We start from the raw sequence: 19,000 nt of genomic DNA, 5'->3' as shown, positions 1-19,000 counted from the left end.
GTATAAGCATAGTAAAAGCATACAATACCCCAGCCTGAAACAGCGGATGAATATGGCATCAGTCAGAGTTCGGTTTCACGAACAATGAAATCCCAAAAGCTCCATCCATATCATTACTTTATACAGTAAACTTTATACCTCGCCCATATCCCATTTATGGGAGATGCCTTATTAAGGCTGTGATTTTGTCGATCTTCGTTACGATGAGAAGAATGTCAACATATATTTTACTGGAATAGTTTTACGGAATATAATACATAATGTAATACATGTATACTGTATTAAGTACATTAACTTATAAATTGTTAAGGGTATTAACCTAATGAGGTGACTATTAAAATAACGATTCAATAATGAAGTTCAGAAATTAATGGAGCAGAAATAATGATCAATAATTTAACCATTATATAGTCTTTCAATAAAAATTATATTTTGATATAATTTGAACTGGACTCGTGAACATCATTTTACAATGTCATGTAACGTTTATTTAAAAAATAACGTTTCGTTGCCTCGTTAAACAAATTATATACTTTGTAAACAGATTGCAATTGAAGTATTCGTATCGACGGCAGAAATTATCATATTTAACCCTATCGTGGCTTGTAAATTAAAGCTCAGGCTATCGTAATTGAACTTCACACGTTTACTGCTATAAGTTACACGCTCATTCCGAGTAATTCAAGCATGACTGAAACACATCTTTGCTTTTAACGTGCCATTTCTATTTAGTGTTTCTTAAATAAAATCTTTAAAATCTTTTGTAAAATCTTTAATCATACAAAGAATTATTTTAATAGGACATATAAACGCTCTTAATTTGATCTTTTACAAAAAGAAAAAATTGCAGAATTTTATCGAACATTTTGTACAATATAATTATACAGATACTTAAGTAGATACTGTACAAATACTTACGTAAATATGTTATATCATCTAATTAACAAATTATAACCTTAATGATAACATATTATGTAAAGTAACTATTTTCATTAAATAATCATTTTCATTTCGACTTCATTATTTCTATATCGCGTAACTCAGTATTCGTTATCTGAGAATCGTCTACATTTTTTGTTTGTACTTATTTTACTATAATATTTTAAATACCCATGCGAATTTAACCTTAACAACTAAAGCAGCCATCTTGAAGCTCCTGGAATGCTTGTAAAAAATTTTAAAGTCTTTAAATTGCTTGCATCCCTTTTAACTTTACATACATTTTGCATATGTTCTGCATAAGCTCTGCCCATATAACACAGATGTTTGACATACATGACTTTGCATGTTTTTAATACTTTGTATGCGTAAACATCTGTTATCTACTTTCGATACTCTATTCTTGTTCAAACTACTTTGTATGTTTGCTGTAACAATTACCCTTTTCTAAATTTGCTACCTTTTAACAGCAAACTCAATTTAATCCCTCTTTTTTCAATTAATGGCGAAACTATGCCTGTCAGAAATATTTTTCACGCCGTATTTTAGCAGTTAAGTTATTTATTAAAAAAAAAAACTAGTCTAAGAATTTCATACCGGATACTGAAATTTAATATCGAATACCAATATGATAAACATGAGTAAAAAATCTGTTATTAAAAATAACCTAGTTACCTAATTAAAATTGTAATAGTAAGTCGCATGAAATATTCAGTTATTAAAATATTATATTTATTTAATAAAGATGGTAGAATATTTAAAACGTATAACGGGAGACATCAATGAGAAATATTATGAAAATGGAAAAAACTCAATGCTCAGAATAAACTAGTTTAAAATTCAACAGTAAATTCTTAGAAATATTCAGCTACTAACAATCTAATAAGAACGGTACAAACGTTTAAAACATGAGAAATATTAAATGAGAAATGTTATTAATATAGAAAATTTCACGTTAAAAATGACCCAGTACTACATTCAAATATAGAATCATTGGAAAAATTGCATCGTTAAAATGTTGTAATATTACTTTAGTAAAAACGCTACAAATATTTTAAAATATGAGAATAGGGCCAACAATCGATTACTGCTTCGCTAGTATTGCACAAAAATGACTGCAATTATTTACATCAATTTTCAATATCATTCCAATATTGAAAAACATCTTCCTCGTTTATTGTCAATTAAATGACAAAAAATGCTTTTGGAAAATAAATTGAAACATAAATTTAAAAAGTAAAATGTGACCCCTCTCATCAAAAGCTTCAATTACAACAAATAGTAATATAAGAATTCGAAAAATAAACGTATATCTGGGCACATTCTTAATACGAATCGTAACGCTCTAATATATATTATTTGGTATTATTATCTATATTTGCGTTCTGGAATACCTACGGCTTTAAACAATTTACGGTAATTATAATGATAATATATGCACACGTTCAAGCTTTAATCGCTTCTTAAGCCTATTTTTTTTACTTCTATGATTTATGCCACAATATAATTTGTAGAGTAGAAGTATAGTTACCTCTCGAAAAAAAGTAAATCCTTAAAAAGTAGTTTTCATTCAAAATTGCACTAATGTTGTATTTCTCGTGAGAAATGGAGAATAATTCTTTTAAAGCATTCTAACGCTAGTGACTTTTAGCTTTCATTAATGAACATTACTAAAAATTAAGTAATTATATTCCTTATTTTATCACGATTAGGTATGAGTAGATTAAAACGAGAAAATCTTTCCGGATCTGTTAGTAATAAACGGAATATCTTCGACACCTAATTTAATCAATAAAAAATTCATAAAATGAAAGAAATCTATGGTTACGCTGTAGAATCATATCCCGGGTATATTGCAATATCTAAATCATTTCAGAACTGTTATATACCATCCTTAACACGTGATAACAGCTTTCTTGGCAGAAATTGCCAATTAATTATACCTGAGTACTGAATTAATCTTCCATAACTGGATGGTTGTTAGCTCACAAGAAAAAATTGTAGTTAAGTACAATTTTTCATCAGAACGTATTGTACAAATTAGCTATAAAAGAAACGATAAATGTAAAAGAATATAATATTAAATTAATTTATTTTATATTATACGTATGTACGATATTATTGGTTTTGAATTTGTCAGGCCAATCACATCAAAGAAGAATTCACTTTCTATAAATTACGTAAATATACTAAGTGGTAAAAAGATTTATAATAAAAATATTATTAATTGTATCAAAAATAAATAGAATTTTCGTGTGATAGTAGAATAACGAAATTAGTTAATTATTGACAAAGTGCATTGGAATTATTTTAATTAAATGTGATCAACTATATTTAAAAAAGAATTTCATGTCCAGTAATCTAATAATAAAAATATAATAATACAGTGAAATATTTTATCTCCATCATTTGACTTCTTTATTTGCAGAATAATACCGTTTATATACCACATGTGTGTGTGTATAATGTATATATGTCGTTACGATTAAACCGCATGGATTATCTCTTTCTCAGTATTGTAAATCCCGAGACAACCTTTCTGGTACCAATTCTCTCACAAAGGTCGCTCGCCAAATTAATATTGGACAACTGGTTGGACATAAAGAGCAAGTGGATGACAATTCACTGTATGCTTCGTTCTGAACGATGGACTACTAGCGTTGTTATCCCATACACTGAACTATTTCGTATGACTGTTCTCGAAAGACTTACGTCCCGAATAGTGGATTATTATTGACAGCTTATTTTGAAATAACTATTTCCAATACCTTGATTAATTGATTCGATTCAATAGATCCTCTTGTACAATAATTTACTAACTCACAAACATCGTTAAATTGGCAAAATAAAAGTTATAGATTTGTAATTTTATGTTTTTACATTAAATTTGTTATAGTTATATAATAACTATAACAATGTAATACCACAATTTCACATTAAATAGAATAATTTGTATCTTAAAATATTTAGGAACGAGAAGATTATATTGAAAAGATGACTGTTGAAATATTATGAATTTTGTTCAGTAACTGTAATGGTGCAGTAACGTGTAATAGTGAATGTTCAAAATGATTGTAATTATCTAACAAGTATAAGACAGATATATTCTATTTATAAAACAAATTCTATTAATAAAATAAACGAAAATATACTATGTTACTCGGTTAAAATAGTTCTCATATATAGTATATACGTATAGATATACACTACGTATATATATCGTATTTTAAAATAAAACCAAAAGTTCGATATTACATATTCAGAGTTACCATATATATCTCACATTCTATATTGACAGATGTTCAATTTAAAGCATTTTTTTAACATTCATCACTAGTTGTCGGAACCATGCGTAGAACATCCAATGCATGATTGTCATGCAGGACTCCAAGCGTCCGATCGAAATTTTACAAACTACTGTCGGTATGTATGGGTAGTTATACGATTCTACCTGGAAGCATCGCACAAATTTTTGACAACAGTTATCGCCTCGTTGCTGTCCATTTCATTTTCATACACATACACAATACATTCACACACAATACTATCTAACGCAGAATACCATATGCGCTTATTTTTATTTATAATTTAATTTTTATTTATACTTGCTTAATTTATACGGAAATCATTAAATCTTTTAGCAACTATAGCAATTTCTAACCTGTTTTATACTATTGCTTATAAATATTCGGATTATTCCGGATATTTCGTTAAATTTTTCGACATATTAAAATATACATATTAATGGAAAATTAATCCTAATCTGTTCCTTATATTAATTTATATTTGAATTTACATACGAATCTTGATCCTTTGTTTTACATAAAATAATTTATTCTTTCATTATGTTAATTTTTTACCATTATGTCAATTGCACACCAAGAGACAAATTAAATTGGAAAAGTGAGGGATGGGTGAGACTCATCGATTAAAAGTAGTATCTCCAAGCTCCTTACAAAATCAGTAGACTATAAATTTAAATCACTTACTAAGATCTTACCAAGACTAACTTCTTTTTACAATGATTGAGTTATCGATATATCTAATATATAACATAAAATATACGTTATTGCCTATATAATACATATTATTTTTTGAGATAAGTTTGATAGCCTTTCTATCAGTTGATCTCTTTATCCGAGCTATGTCTCAAAATTTGTAAATTCTAAAAACAAAGAAGTTTCCACACTATTAAACAAATAAAGAACCAATTATTTGCTACAGTAAGATTGATAAGACAAACCTGAATCATAATTCAGAGTTCCTGTTTATTGTAACAAAATTGATAACAGAATAGATATTAAATAACAATGGACACACAATTAAACAAGAAATTGTGCAAAACCACAGACTGAATTGCAACAGAATGAGGTGAGGCGAATTTGAGAAGACAGAAAGGATGCTCGATGAAGTACATCGTCGAAGCCACGCCGTATCGACAATGATTCTCACTTGTTTCCGCGTTATTGAATTCATATAAATTACGGGTTAGCTAGTCAGAATCGAGAAGTAGTAGAGATAATGAGTTGCAATTTACGAATATAATTATTAGTGAAACTTATCATGTATTATGAAATAGAGAAGCTATAAAGAAGCTTCGAGGATGTGAGCGTATCTAGTTTTGCATAAATGTTGGAGGCAGCTGAGAAACGCTTACCCGTAGGTAGGAAAGATATAGTGAAGTCATAAAGTCGGTCAGGCATTAAAGCTTACATGTTTTAAGAAGCGAAACGGCAATTTCAGATATATAGACATTACAAAGCTCGAGACCTTGTTGAAGAGTACATAACGTTAGCTAAGAAAAATATAATAAAAAAATCTTTGTATGTTCATAACATTAAAACATTATATTAGAGTCACTAGCGTCATAGAAAAACATTTGCACAATTCTTCCTTCAAATAACTATAGATCCTAAGATCTTAAGCACACTTGTAAAAGAGTGATATAGAACTATAGAGGAAACTTTTCAGGAATATCGATTTGAAACAAAGAGCGATTAATAATACAATCATTTGTTAACCTTTAAGCTGTAAACGTTTTCTACGGTACCATCAAACTGTAAACGTGAGTCTTTTATGTTCAATGCATTTTTCAGTATGCAACATATGTTAAGACAATCCAAAAGATTCGTATAACATCTTCAAACATTCTAAATTAAAGTTATCGTAAAATGTTCGCCAAATAACACTTTTTAAGCGGGGAGAAAAAAGGGTTTTCTACCTATTCCCTTGTGAGAAACTTAATATCGAAATTAGTAATTAATGTCGAAATAGCCCGAAATAGCATGGAATATCCATTTTACAGTTTAAGGGTTAATAGAAAAATGCTCTTTTGCAATGTAAATAATAGTCTTAGATTCTCGGAGTATCTAACAAAATATTGTTCTATTAACAAGATGGTTGAAACAATTCTATAAATTGTGCCATTTCTTTCGTTAAATAGTGTAACTTTATTGGGTAAAATAATGATATTTCTGTTATCACTATCCACAAAGTAGTAAATTGTTGAAGTTAATTTTTACAGATATATTCAAATTTACGATTTTCTAATGATTCTTCTACTAAACCGGCGCTATAATATATTCTGCATCTAAATCAGTATCACATGCATATCGTAAAAATTAGCCAAGTTGGATCCAAGGCATATGCAAAACGCGATAAATAGTTTAGATGGTGTTCCCGTTCTTAATAAATCCTCTGCCAATTTGTTATATTACACGCCGAAAAGGAGAATTATATTATTCTCTCGAAATTAGAATGCCAATGGGAAATCTACGTTTGTATTACCATACGATTATGCGGAGGTCTTTTATCTTTAATACTGAAATATCAATTGCTCCTATCTGAACCGCAATTGCGCTCATATATCCAAATATATCATAGATATTCATAGTAAATACTGTCAACATGACTCTAAGAATATATTCTTTCATACATAAATTCATTATACTTATTTGCATCATTTTTTTTCCAAGTGTGTTATAAACCAGCGTAACGATATTGGAAGTTTTGAAAGCAAAATGAATCCTTGAATTAATTCTTTGTACTAATTGTTGTTACTCATTAAAGGGAATGATTCACCGTATTATTCTATTAAAAAAAAAAAAAAAAAAAAAAATGAAAATCACAATCTTCAATTCTCATAACTAACTAATATACATAGTTACTTTACTGGCTTAAAAATCTGGAAAATTTTGACACCTGACATAGAAAGTGTAAAATTCAAAATTTATTTGGTACAATGGAATGTCAGGTTGCATCTATAGTGATCTTTCCCGTGATCTGCCAAGAAGATTTAAGCAATTCAATACCACTTCTGAACTGAAGAGGATCAAACTTTCTCACTTCAGTATCCTCGACTACACGCTCGCATCGACCTAGCTCTAAAGTCTGTCATCCTTCACGTACAGGACAAAAATACATTTTGCCCTTGATATACATTAAATAACTGACGTACATTAAATAAAGCATTGTACAGTAAGCTCCTATTGCTGTTAACACCTTGAAACCGTCAATATCTTTATCATTTCTAGTTACCATCGTATGTCTCGAACATTCTACGAAATAATTAGTGTAGGATTAATGTGTAGTTCTATTATGAGCACTCTGTAGCACTCAGTAGGAAATCATTACCATTAGATATTGGCGAAAATTGATTCAGGATAGGTACTACTGTAGAATTGAAATGTGTAGGTAATTCTATTAATAAAATCTACTAGAAATCTATGAATCTAAGTAATGGTGGATAGTATTGATAAAATCGAAAGATTACGTGAATTGTAAATGGAACAATTATCAAACTATATCAAACTATATGTAGAATCTGAGTTTACAAAGTAGGTATTTTAGATGTTACGAACGACTAAGATAATTAACTTCTTTCTAATGCAAAACTAATTTTTATGAGAAATGCGTATGATTTATTAAAGTATGCAAATTATGAAAATTTGTAAATCTTTATATTTAACAAATAAATTAATCCTATATACAAAATACAAACTGTGTAAAACTATTATTTATCAACGATTTAAAACACGCACAGACGTATCTTTGTAGCTACTGGATTTGAATTCTACTACGAATGAAAAATTAATTCGATCGTGAAGTGAACAGAACATCAATACATTACAAACAGGCGAACGAATTAAAAAAGCGATTCAAACAAAAAGGGAATAATATCGATGAATACAAAGATCAAATTATTTACAGGTTATTGAATCACCTAAAATACATTATTAGACATATTAATTGCCTAACAAAAGAATAATGTAATATTTATTTATATTTTTGGACATTTTTCACAGCAATCTATATTTCTTAATTTATAGCCTATTTCAAAAATTATAAATCTGTTTTCATAAGAAAATATGACCTATCAATTTGAATAGAACGTATCGCAGAATTCATTTACATATATTAATAACAACAAACATTTGCTGAAATTATTTGTACTGAATTTATTTACATATTTGATACGTTCTGACAAATTTAATGATTCCAAGGATGGATAACAGTCATTTGCATTTCAATCTTCATCGTTAATAACATCCATCAAACATTTTTATCTCAGGCTTGTTTGGGAAAATAATAAATCAACAACTTTATATATTTTTTAAAAACGTATTCATCATGTAGCTCTAGTAAAGATAGTTATAAACACAGTATAGGTATAAGAATTACGATGATTTAAAACTGTTCACACCGACCAGTCATCCGAACCTATCAATATTTTAGAATAAAAATCCTCGGGGAATTGATACCGTGTATGAGATCCGCGATAAATACGATTGCTTTCCACAAATACCCGTTATATTCTCTATTTATAACGTACGAAAACAAAGAAAACCACTTTCAGCGTTTCACTCACGAACAGTTGCTCCGGATACACGAAATATTTGCAACTTTTCATTAATATAGGTATCCTCTCACAAAAAACTGGGTCAGATATAACTACAACCATCGCTGTGTCATTAAATCATACGTTTCGACTAAATAAAAAGAAAAGGAAAAAAGACAATGCAACACAATTTTGTCTAAACTAAGCTATGTAGCAATTCTAAACTTCAAGGAATTGCAACTATTACTGCAATTTTTTCAATTTTCAGATATCATAAGAAGTTATACTACTTTAGAACATAGTTTCTTTCTTTTTTAACCATGTCGATCAAACGTAGCTATGTAATGTCCAATATAACACTAGCTGCTCGTACTTAAATGCTGTTCCTCAATGGAATACCGTCAATGGAGGTAGATAGAGAGGTGAACATAGAAGTTTCGTTCTAAACTATTCTTAGGACATCGAAGTTTATACAGTCATTCATGGGCTAATGACCACAGCGGATAGTGGTAAACCAGCATACAATCAATATTCTGTTCAAAGATGGTAATGGCAAAGGGCAAGTCGATTATTTATCCTTAAACTCTTTAGAAAATCTCTGTAGGATGTATAGTACTTGAGAAATTCATGAAATTCGACCACTATTTTGTACCGTCGATTATCTTAAACGACTATTTATTTTAAAACATGCATTCAAGAACCGATTGACAGCAATGATATTAATGCGACATCACTTGGGAAATCTCGTTCTGGTCTGTTATAATCTTCAAGCATCAATTCCCAGGCTATCGAAGTCGGATGTGGTCGATATTTTAATGGAACTATATTGGACTCCACGATATATCAACAGGAAGGGTATGAGTGCTTAAAAGGGAAATACTTGACCAATATCAAGTAAAAACTTCCTAGCAAGTTGATCTCAGATACATTTCTGACACTTTATTAGATATTAACACCAGAGTTTTAAAAGAATTTTGTGTTTTTCATATCTTGTTTATTAAACTATGGTTTTTACTCTACTTCTTTCTATAATCACATTGTATTTCAAAAAAGTAATAATAGCGTAATGTTAACGATATATATTTAATAACGTAATAAATAAAAAGGTATATATAAATGTTGTTATTTAAGATACATTTAGAAAATGTAAAGCGCAAAATATATTGCGACAAAAACATTTCGCAAACATTTAGCTAATGTCGACTTTGTATCGTTCCATTTTAGACACGATTCATTAGGATCGATGACACTTCGTTTCTATTAAGCAGAATCCAACTTCACATCATCGGAAACAATTGGCAATATGCCAAAGAGCTACATACATGTAAGAAACAAATAGTGCATCTATTGCTATGGTACTAAATAAATTACTTGTATAATGTACATAAAAAGAATAAATAAGAAGGCCAGACAGATTTCTTGAAAAGTTACATTTAATAAATAATTTTTTGTAGACAAAAATTAATTACTTATATCTTATCTTAGATTTTCATAAAATAGCATCTAACACGTTTTTGTAAATATGATGTGCTTTAAGCTGATACTAGCAAAAGATATTTCTAGAAAAATCGAAATGAATAATTTTTTCGAATTTTTTGGTATAACTTTAAAAGTCTCTTTTCAATAGAAAAATAAATAATTTGATATGTGATAACATAATGGAAAAAATTAATTATTTTGGATTGAAATTCTATAATCTTTGCTGTTCTACTTTGCTTTTAGATATAATTATAGAACTTATGTAGAGTACCTATTCGGATAACCCAAATGATGAGAAACTTTGGCGAGAAATTTGCACTTTGGGGAGGAAACTGCTTGATACAAATAATCCTTTAGAAGGGAAAACCCATTAAAACGGCTTTGTATTTATAGAGCGCTCGAAGGTACGCTCTGTGATGAATGCACAATGCACAAACGTTAAGTACATATGTACCTGTAACGTAGAAAATATTTTAATACAACCTATCGTATCGCTATACAGAAAGATTTACGTAAGAGAAATATCTCTGTGCGAAGACATTGTAAAAAATAATTCTGCAAAATTACGTAACGTAATATTATATATAGGGTATCGTCTGATATCACAAGAAACTTATTAAATAAAACGGAGTGTAGCGGCACATGAGTCAGAGGACAATTCAAATCATGTTGTTGTTTTGCCTCGGAGTATCAAGACCGTTAGGTTACAAGTAATGTAAGAACAAATAGACTTCGAGCAAAACAATATCGCCGCTACAGGCAACCGTCGAATGAAGATGAATTTGAATTTTCCGATTCTTCCCCGACCAGTATAAATAAACGGTCGCGATCGCGAGCGATAGAGTATCGAAAAGTATCGAATAGTATCTACAGAGTATCTCCAAGTATTTATCGAGTTACGCGACGAACATTAACGAGTATTTATTGCGCGATTTATACTTTGTACTAACGACTCACGTATACGGCTGTAAATTAATTTATTTATTTATTCATTCGAAATATATTTGACAGATTGCGACAGCAATATCTCGCTCTTGTTATTTCGCAATATCTATCCTCGATCAATCCTCCACAGGAGCATTCATGGAATTAATAATGATAAAATATGGTATTTAACAATCATATTCCATGTATTCCACGTATAACTTCACTATATTTCATGATTTTGACAAAGAAAATTAAACTTCCAGTATGTTAAAATATTAGAAAATATTGCAAATACCAAATAATATTTTCGACGATATACAATTTGGTGCTGTTTTTAAAAATCGCATGAAACTGAAAAAATAACGCTACAACATCGCGCAGTCTGTCTCTCCATTATACTACAAATATAGAAACTTTCGAATTATAAATATAATGTTGCCAAGAGTGCGTGTTCTCTCATATATAATTCCTATCGCGTACCGACCACTTCGACCTCGATCTTTTCCTTGTCCAGTATCTCATTACATTGAACTTGATCGTTTGAGCTTGATATTTGCTCAACCAACAAATCCATTGAAGAAAAAGTATACGTGCCATATCAAACGCATCAAGAGAAACGTATGATAACGATTGCTTCCGCTACTTCCTAAGTCCAACATGCTGGACAACCGGCTGCAATTAAGTTCAAGGGCAAATTCCATCATCAAGAATTTACTCTAACTTCTCAGAAAACATGTAGACAGAGCCGTTGTATGCACGACCCTCGACGACTGAGTTACGAGGGGGATGAAAAGTAGGGCGAGCATCGTAAAAGAAGTGTTGGCCAAGTTGCATTTTACCTGGTATGTGCCAGCGTTAAGGCTTGCTACTGCAATTTCGTGTATTTATTGGAACTCTTCTCTTCCGGGGTCGCTCGATCGAGCCCAGGGAAACGTATGTGCTGCAACATTTCCACGCTTTTTTCCCCTCCCCCTGCCTCTCAGATACACATTTCCAATTTCTTCTCGTCAATGCATTCACTCAAATAAATTGGACTTTTAATCAACATTAAAATTCACATACAGTCAAAAGAAATGAGAAATGAAATTATAATAAGCGATAGATGGAAGTTCACTCAAATTTATAACAGTTAGCGTTAGAAGACTAGTGGTCGTGCAACAAGAACTTCAAAATAACGCGTTCATCGCGGAATTTTACGCCAGTCGAAGCTCTTGAAATTCCAATTTTTTTTCGTCAAAGTGTTCACTCGGATAAATCGAATTTTTAATCAACATTAAAATTCATGTGCCACGGAAAAGAAAAAGAAAGCAAAGGGAATTAATGGAAGGTAATGTGAATTTACTTGTTAGAGGATTTATGGTCATGTAACGAGGATTTCGAAATAGCATGTTCGTCACAGGATTTTACACGATCTGAAGCTCTTGAAATGTTCCATCGAACGAGAGTGAAGTTGAAACTAACGTGTTATCTATAAACATGTGACAGTATTGCACGTAGCCTATATATAATTCGGTATATCACATTTGAAAAATAATATAAAGTTTCAGGGCAATGTGCAGTTCTATGTAGGTACGTATTTTATTACTGAGCTTGTTTTATGCCCTTTTTCTTTCGTTACATTTCATTGAGACAAAACTGCGTAACTTCAAGCATTGAAATAAAAAAATGTGAATGATATTGTGTAATATAAAGCGTCGATCACAAAATGAAAATTTTATTAACGCAGGGACAGATGCTATGTACGTGAATTATAAATTGTTATGTACGGACAGATGAATATGAATTGCAAATATTGGAATTACATCTGTTTCTATTTCTTTCCTCCGACATAACTTAATATTTTTCATTGTTTCATTATATAAACAATTCACATCTTTTTTTCTTAAGACTTTATTCTTAACATAAATGTTTTAATAAAGGTTTAATATACTAAAAGCTTACTTTGTTTTTTAGCATAAAAAATATAGAAAATATATCAAAATCACTTTTCCACACTTAACGATACTGAATCTCTGTTTACATACAAACAAATAACTATCTATAATATTTTGTTTTTTACTTTTCCATCTTTAAAAAGTTAATTTACAATATATCGTAAATTATAAAAAAACAAAATGTACAAAGTCAGACTTAATCTATAAATTTGTTACTTTCACTTTGTAACGAATACTATAAACTCTGTAATATAAAATAAAAAGTTTATATCGTAAAAGAACACAAAGATAAGCAAATATTCCAAAAGTTATTCTTTTGAAGATTTTGTTTTATATAAATCTCGGCATTTTATACTTTTAAAAAGTTGTGAAATTTAAGGAAATGAGAACTAACTGCTAAATTTTTTATCCTATATTTATCACTCTTAGAAAAATATTATATAAGTTATAAAATGGAGGCTTTTAAGTTTTTTCACTAGAAAAAACGTATATAAATATTAATGTATGATATTCATGTATTAGTCGTATCGTTACAGTGGTATTTTTATCAGTAGCATTTCAGAGTGCGTACTTATACAACTGATACGATGATAAGATGCTATTACGTTACTTTCCATTCATAGAACGGAACTTTTAAAAGTACGCAGTATAAAATACTTGTTTTCTACCATTAAATGTAGTTTAAAATTCGCTTTTCTTCGTAAATGCTAAATACTACCCACATATAAACAGAACATTGGGCGTATCATGTAAGCGCATTGTTGAAATATTTATATGAACGATTAACTGCTAGTGAGAACATCAATAAAATATAAGGACAGCATTTTATTTCTTGCGTACACGATATTCAAGTTTAAAGGTAAAAGTATGGTTCATGGGTTTTCATCGAAAGGGTGGGTCACGTTGCTAGAGACAACCTGTGAAGACTTGAAATAAAACTTGCATGAATAGGTACGTAGACCAGACTTCTTATTCAACACGCACCTTTTCCTTGCATTTGCATTGTTACTTACCCATTCGCCCCTTTTGAGTCAACAAATATACGTCATCGTTTCTACACGCGGTACATGCTTACGCGCGCGCAACTGTCCCCAGATTCAATACGAACACGCATAACCTATGCTATACACACGGTACGCATATCAAAGAATTAACGTGTAACACAGGCATTCACGTATCGTTCGCCTGTCAAAGTACAGTATCTTATACTTCTTTACCCTTTCCTTTGAATTGTTTCGCATTTTGACACTTGCTCCCTCTCCCTAGTAATGACTCATACTACATAGTACTAGCGCAGCTGTCTCATTCTTTCTCACGAAATCGTTACTCACTTGCCGATAATCTCGCAGAGCTCGTAAACTTCGTCGAAGAGAACTTCGTCGTCCGCCATAGTAGCAACGGGGAGGTCGAAGAAGTCGACCGAATGAGGAGGCTATACGCGCCAAAAGGCGCGTCAATGCTATACGAATTCGTAATAATTCGTTCGGTATTCAGATGCGCTTCGTCTCTCTCCTCAGTAGGCCTGGGCCGACGGTGTGCTGTTGTTTCGTGTCGTGCCGTGTGAAATACGCGGCGGCGTGAACGTAGCCGCGTATAGTGGATTCACGGCCGCCTTCGTTCTCCCACCCTCTTCTCGCGTTCTATCCCTTTCTTTCCACCGACAGCGGCCAATTCGTTTTCCTCTACGCGCACGTTACGTACATACACACATATAATATATGTACACAGCCGTGGATAATACACCCGTGTTAGCACGCCCGATTGTCGTCGCACTGGCACTCCGATCGGTACACGCGAGTCCGCAACCCGTATACCTCTCAGCTATATTAGTAGACAGTAGGTGAAATTTCGCAGGATGGCCAAGGGTGCCAAATACACAACCGACACCGCCTTTAAACCTTGCCTTGCTGTTGCCGGCAAAGACAGTATACACAACTGACGAAAATATACGTAATACGGACGTTTACACGATCGTGTCCTGACTCAACTACGAAGAAAACCGGATCTAGCCGAATCGGTTGTCTCGACGGAACAGTCGGTCGTGCAATTAACAAGAGCGATCAGCGAGAAGCGACCAGACAGACACCGATGTCACTACACACACTTTCCTCGTCTGTCAAAGGCTGGAGTAGACTCACTCGCTCCGAAGCAAGACTGGTTGCATAAAACGCGGCGAGCGACTGCGCCAACCAACTGCCTCCCCTCTGACCCCTCTGAATAAAAGTCCCATATGGTGGGGCGGGCGTGGCGCCGCTTCGCGTGCAACCTTTGGCGCTTTAACAGTTCTGTTTTTTGTTTCTTCCCCCTCGACTGCAATATTCGCCAATCGTATGCAACGCTACGATCGAGCATGCCTGCAATATTCGTTGATGTTCAACCAGGCGCATGAAATACCGACATCCAAAATTACTCCAATGATAAATCCTGCAATCCATCGAAGGAGCTCAATTTTAAAAATATAGGATCATCATCTAAATACACATCTGTGCTGATATTATATGAACATTGGTTAAAGTTCAACTATACGTCTATAATATAACTCAATTGTAGAAAGCGATAAAGATGCACTTTGCGTCATATCTACGGTACATACGTCTCATCTGTGACAATGCCACACATTCTGTAATACCGACCATTTGGAGGTTTTATTACACCCTCTACAATTTATAATATCATGTCGAGTACGATTAATTCGTTTGAACGTGTTCCATTTATTTGAACAAAATTAATTTATTTCAATGTAAATTATTATTATATGAACGAGAAAACGTATATAATAAACAGAATCATTAAGCTGTTATTATATGAACTTCAGTTATATCATTGACTAAGAACAGACGGTAGACATGATATCAAATTAGAACTTCGTTTCTCGGATTCTGAAATACCGACTAGAACAAAATCAGAGTGTTTCTTATGTTCTTTGGGATTTGATATGGCGAATAGAGAAATTATATTTAATTCAATTATTATGAGGTACGTGTCAGTTACTCGCAATTCAATAAAGAATAAAGAATATCGGCAGGCTTTGATAGACTCAAACTTCATTCGATTGTCTGGCACCTCAGTTCACTCAAAATATAAAGTATCGAAGCTCACGAAAATGTTCGAACTAAATCTAGTTCACGTACCTGAATTATTGCGAAGCAATATTTAAACTAACCGGGCGTGTTGCGGGCGGAGCTAATGCTGGTATGAAGCGGGTGTGATAGAGGGGGACTGACACTTGTCTGAATTGTTTCTTACAGTGATTTTCAATTTGACGTTAATTGGCAAATGAATTGTATGTAAAAATATTACATATTCGCAATTAAATCACCAAGAAGAGAATGGTATGTTCTTTTAGATCTCTAAAGACATTTTAGTTAGATATACATTTTATTTATATTGTACGCGATAAACGTGGAAACCTTTCTCGAGGACCCGTGTCAGTCGTCAGTGATCGCGACGACCATGTGCCGATAATCTAAACATTCTCCGACACTGAACCGTTGATCGGTTTGAGTCAGTTTCCGAGCAAATGTCGAAAGAACCAGATCCAAAGCTTCGGTTGCCTTCACTACATTAAATAACTAAGTAAATGAACTGTGACACGTTCTTTTCTTTTTTTTTTTAAATCATTAATGAAACCATTAAGCCCTCTGCTTACAATACATAGAATAATATTCTTTGTGATAAATATAAGAAAAAATTCGATAGAAATATGTGCTTGTTACATGCATATGTAGACAATGTATTTTCCAAACAGGCACTTGTTTCAATATAAATAAGCGGCGTTCGAGTCTGCTAGGATCCATCTATGTCCTGTCAGTGATAGATCAAAGAAACTATTAGTGATTCACAATCTAATTAATCACTTATAATCGAATTTTAAATTATAATTTTTAAGACCCGGTGCTCAATCTGTGCCCAAATCGCGCCTAATTTGTGCCTAATTCATGTCTAATTCGTGCCTAATTCGTGCCTAATTCGTGCCTAATTCATGCCTAATTCGTATCCAATCCGTGTCCAATCCGTGCCTAATCGATACCCAATCTGTATCCAACACCCACACCCTATTCTCTGAGGTAAATATGCATAAGCATGTGTAAAACTTTAAGGAACGTAATTTAAGTAGGTATTTCATCCTGCCACTTCTTTTTGAATTATATTCTCTTGGTACAAAATAATTGATATTACTACAAATTCTTAGATGTTAATAGAATTTTCAGACAATTCTAGGATTTCGCATTAAAAGAATATAATTTGTAAAGAGATAGCACGAATAATAACTCATTTTAGATGTAACATGAAATAATTTTTCGTGTTCCGCGATTTATAAGGATTTGTGTAGAACTAGGTAATTGCACATCATTATTGTAGAGAAAATAAAAAATTCCATGCATCTATAGTACGCGTCTATGCATAATCTATATAAACGTCGATTGAAACAGCCATTTTCAAGGTAACCTAGTATGCTGTTAACTTTTTAACATTCTAACCACATAAATAATTTCATTTTCGAAATTCTCAATGGCATGGACATTATATTATGTTTATATTTTTATTCCGATTAGTAGGAATAATAATCGAATTCACTTAATCATTCTTTTTCTTCCACACTACCTCACTACAGTTAAGTATATATATACATATATATACATATGCACAGACGTACATATATCTGTATAGCAGATGTAACGTTTCGTTAAATAAAGCAACATAAGTAATTAAAATAATAATTGCACTAGCGCGTAATGAAGATTTATGAGATATTGTAATAGTATAAAATTCCATAGTTCATTTGTGATCATAAGACATTCTGCCATACACTTTATTTGTGATTTCATACAAGACTTTAGTTTTATTTCAAATCGCTATTATACTGAATCGATAGCGTTTCATGTGAAACGAAAATGGTATGCGGATCAGAAACATGGAATCTGTACCTTGTATGTGATTATAAATTGTCGATTCTAAATTAATATAGATTATAGAGCTGCAAATACGTTTTGTTTAACTGATATCACATACCACTTTACCTGTGATAAAAGCAAAATATCATATATTTATACATAAGACGAGTTAAAGGAAGAACTTTATTTTTTGATATTCAAAATTATGGATTTATTTTTTATTAACTTTTATTATCGTAAATATGTTAATCCTTCGAAAACGTCTTCCAAATCTTCTTTTTGTCCAAACACAGTTAATGCTATGATTCCTTTATTCCGTCGCCACTTTTGTCGAACTGCGTACGTTCCCAGTGCTATAAATTGTACTTCCTGTTGGAGGTATTTCAAATGTCTGTGGTCATATCCCTTCAAGATTACTATTCTTTGTCTGTTTTTACATAATAGATTAGATGAATTATGTATCACGTTTATCTTCCTTCTTATTTGTAAGAGAAGTTAAAAGTTAAATATAAAATCAATATCATAGGTTGATACAGACAATTATCAATATAAAAAAATTAGTATAGCATATAATACCCATTCTTTGTCCAGCTATCAATATATTGACATTTCACCTGGTCAGTGTCTATTATATTATAAAGGAGCATTAAACCAACTGCTATCTAAAATTAATTAGTATAATTTACATTATTTAAACCAAATATGTATATTTTAAAATTTATTTTGTGGCAATTATTAAATAATTTATATTTATATCACGCTTACATTTGCCGCTGCTGTTCCTCGATTCATATGCAAATCGGTATTAAGTATGGCATAAAATACATATTGCATTGGACCAGCTTGACGTCGGTTACTGACATGATTTCTTTGACGCTTTTTAATTATTTGATTACTATTTCTATGATTGAGTTATCCAAACTTTCTTTTATTTTTTAACAATTCTTGGCACTTAACAATCAATTAATATAAAATTACATATAATTTAA

General features: G+C 31.6%; 1 protein-coding gene across 9 annotated transcripts in view; it reads right to left on the bottom strand.

The window, feature by feature from the left end:
- The window catches only part of LOC100645564 (peripheral plasma membrane protein CASK), a 266,777-nt gene extending 251,502 nt beyond the window's left edge, over positions 1–15,275 (bottom strand). For 8 of the 9 annotated variants that reach the window (XM_048408639.1, XM_048408636.1, XM_048408642.1 and 5 more), the window contains exon 1: positions 14,448–15,275. In XM_048408639.1, coding sequence (XP_048264596.1) covers positions 14,448–14,506 — 59 coding nt within the window. In that variant the 5' untranslated portion in view covers positions 14,507–15,275. The remainder of the gene's footprint in view (positions 1–14,447) is intronic. The other variant, XM_048408645.1, reaches the window with a different exon arrangement.
- Between the last annotated feature and the right edge of the window lie 3,725 nt (positions 15,276–19,000).

This window comes from Bombus terrestris, chromosome 9 (genome assembly GCF_910591885.1).
Source record: "Bombus terrestris chromosome 9, iyBomTerr1.2, whole genome shotgun sequence".
Classification (NCBI taxonomy): domain Eukaryota; kingdom Metazoa; phylum Arthropoda; class Insecta; order Hymenoptera; family Apidae; genus Bombus; species Bombus terrestris.
Note: the sequence above shows the minus strand (reverse complement) of the source record. Positions and strands in the feature narration are given on the sequence as shown.